At 55.0% G+C, this 3,035-nt stretch overlaps 1 protein-coding gene across 1 annotated transcript; it reads right to left on the reverse strand.

The window, feature by feature from the left end:
* Nucleotides 1–528: 528 nt before the first annotated feature.
* Nucleotides 529–2,340, reverse strand: LOC123408957 (transcription initiation factor TFIID subunit 7-like). The gene is made up of 2 exons (XM_045101977.1): nucleotides 1,787–2,340; nucleotides 529–1,259 (listed from the first exon to the last, which is right to left on the reverse strand). The coding sequence occupies exons 1-2, from the start codon at nucleotides 2,128–2,130 to the stop codon at nucleotides 779–781; spliced, it is 825 nt and encodes a 274-aa protein (XP_044957912.1). The 5' UTR covers nucleotides 2,131–2,340; the 3' UTR covers nucleotides 529–778.
* Between the last annotated feature and the right edge of the window lie 695 nt (nucleotides 2,341–3,035).

A 3,035-nucleotide genomic window follows, 5' to 3' on the forward strand; every position in this document is an offset into this window, starting at 1 on the left:
TTGAGTGCCCAGCCGCGGCAGAGACGTACGGGAGATTAAGGTTGTGATCCGCCAGCTGCTTGATTTTGGCCTCCCCAGGTAAACTAATCCGGATCGCCGTTCTCTCCGGCTTCGTTAACCGGTGTACGCGGCGACCGGCCAAAAGCTTCTCGATTTCCATCCTTTCTATAGCCCATTGGAAGCCATTGCTTGTGAGGATCAAGTTAATTGCCCTCCATTGGAAGCCATTGCTTGTGCCAGATGATCCGCAGAGCGTTTGCTGTTTACGTAATCTTCGACTTTTTGGGAGGGAAAGGTTATGCCAGGAAAATGTTTTTCTTTCCTTGTGCTACTTTCGGATTAGCTGGCTAATGGTAGCAATCAGTTAAAGAAGGGCTAAAGCGAGTCGCTAACAACTGGATGGATGATGCTTATCGGATGAGGCATACATGGGACTCATCACCCACCATTTCTGCCTGTCTGCTGCCACAAGCCACTCGCACAAGCAAACAGAATAACAACTGAACCACTAACCTGTCATCAACGCCATCAGCTCAAGATCATTATCCTTTAATCGATGAGAACATGGGCAACAACCTGCAGTTTCGGTGACAGAAATGGCCACTTCGTGTTGCCATTGCCATGCCATGCTATGCTATTGTACCGGGTGATTCAAGAAGAGGCCAACAGACAGACAGACAGACAAACACAACAAATTAATGTTCTCTTATATGTAGAGACCTCTTGATTATACAGTAGCAGCAGCATCTCGCCAACCTAAATCCGGCCTACGTTTCAGCTAGTTGTATCCAGCGTTTTGCAGATCGGAGAGGGAGAATGACCTTGGAGATCGGAATGAGCTCGTGTTCGGAAGATTCATGTTCCTACTCATGACGCTCGCCTTCTGGGACGCGCTGTGCAGGGTGCGCCTGGGCGGAGGGAACCTCGGCGACGCCGGCGCCTTCTCCCTCCTGCCCTTGCCGCTGCCATTACCCTCGTCGTCGCCGTCGTCCTCCTCCGACCGGTCTTCCTCCTCCTCTTCTTCCTCATTCTCGTCGCCCTCCACCACGGTGTGGTCCAGGGAGAGGAGTGGCGGCAGGTACGTGGTGACCAGCGAGCTGCAGGAGGCCCGCCGCCGCGACCATGCGGCCAGCACGCGGCGGCGCTTGTTGAAGGGGTTCTCCGGCTTGGCGATCTCCTTGGCCGCCGCCTTGGCTGCAGCCTCGGCCAGGCTCGTGAAGGATTTGGACTTGCCGGCGTAGAAATTCGAGAGGCCCCTCCTGCGATTAGTTTCGTCTTGGGTCAGTTAATGCTCAGGGCAAACACTCCATGGGTATTAATTGCATATTTGCAGAGTATTTGGCCACCGCTAGGGTATTCACTTGACCGGGATTTCAGCTGATTAAACACACCAAATTAAATCCATCCGTGATCTTTATCGATTTGACCAGCCCAAAGATGCTAACTTTCTCCGTGATCCGTCCTAACTACTCTAGAATGCAAAGTTCAACAGAACGGGCATACTACTAGTTTTTCTAGCTCCGGTTTTGTGATCTACCGTACGTACTAGAGCTCAATGATTACACCAGAAGAACATGACTGGCCGAGGAATCGGAACAGATTTTTTTCTCAAAGAGGAAAACAAATCCATCTTTTTCTCCTAGACTGTTCGAGTAAGAAATATCCAATTTGACCAAGAAAAACTTGAAGAGATCACAACAAGATCATGCAAATTTAGAAAAAAAACTCCGGCAATTTAACTAATAATAAAGCAAAGAGCGGGAAGATGGGGAAGAAGAAAGCTTACTTGCTGGGCAGCGCATCCTCCAGCGATTCGAGGGTGCCGAGCCCCATAGCGAGCACCTCATCCACCGGCGCCTTGGCCTCGCTCTCCACGTCCTCCTCCTCCTCCTTCTCCGACGAGGAGTCCTCCCCGATGGACGAGCTATCCGAGGAGGCCGCCCCGATCGAGGAGGCATCCGACAGCGCCTCCTCCAGTTCCCGCAGCTCCTCCCTGCCAACCTCCTCCTCGTCAGCATAGAACCCGTTGTGATTCCTCTCCAGCTCCTCCGAATCCGGCCGCTGGTTCCCCTTTCCCGCGCCCCGGAACCCGTGCGCCCGCGCCATCCCCGGCGCCACCGCCGTCGACATGCGCGCGCCCGGAGCTAGCTAAGCAAGATCCGGCGAAGATCACGGACGATCACGCGCGGATCGGCTGGCGGCCGAGTGGGTGCGTCCGCCGAGGGATTGACCGCGCCGCGCCGAGCCGAGCCGGAGCACACAGACGAGGACAAGAAATCTTCGGGAGAGAGGAGAAGGGGAGGAAGGATTGGATAGAGATGCTGAGCTAGGCCAGGACTAGGAAAAGCAGGGGGCGTTTTTCTATAGTTACAGGACGACGCCGGAGCGGTCCATGCGCCGGGTCCAGGCATCCTAGCTGGGCGCGGGAGGTGGCCGGTCTTTGCCCGTCTGGCGCGCGGGCCACCCGCCATGGCGTCTCTGTACCTGGATCCGGTGTACAACTGACCTATAGACATACCGGTAGTAGTTTTTTTTTTGAACAGTATGTGATACGATGCGGACGGTGAGTATACGGTGGGCGTATCGATGCAAAAAGAAAAAACATACGGTGGGCGTACGTGTGTGATCCGGCTTGGTCTCCTGGGCCGATCGCATCGCACGTGTGGGCCGCGGCCGGGAAGCGTGTGCCGCGGTGCGAGGTGACAGGTGGGGAGCAGTGCGCGCACACGCGTTCGACGGATGATGGATGGATGGATGGACGGATCGCTTTCTGCCGTCATGACTAGTGTGTCCACCCAGCCACACCCTGGTCCGATCAGCTGGCTGCAGGGTGCCAGGGTCCCTGGATGGCCCGACAATTTTTGGTTGCCGATCGGCGATGCTGCTCCGGCATCGATCCAACAAATGGTTCGGTTCACAGTCAAGCACAAGTGTCCGGTTTGATGCTATACTTGATGACTGATGCTCCATCCACGGCCGCAACGTAGCACCCCACTTGGAGTCGAAACAACAAAAGGGTCGTAGTGTCTGGCGTT

This window comes from Hordeum vulgare, chromosome 7H (genome assembly GCF_904849725.1).
Source record: "Hordeum vulgare subsp. vulgare chromosome 7H, MorexV3_pseudomolecules_assembly, whole genome shotgun sequence".
Classification (NCBI taxonomy): Eukaryota; Viridiplantae; Streptophyta; class Magnoliopsida; order Poales; family Poaceae; genus Hordeum; species Hordeum vulgare.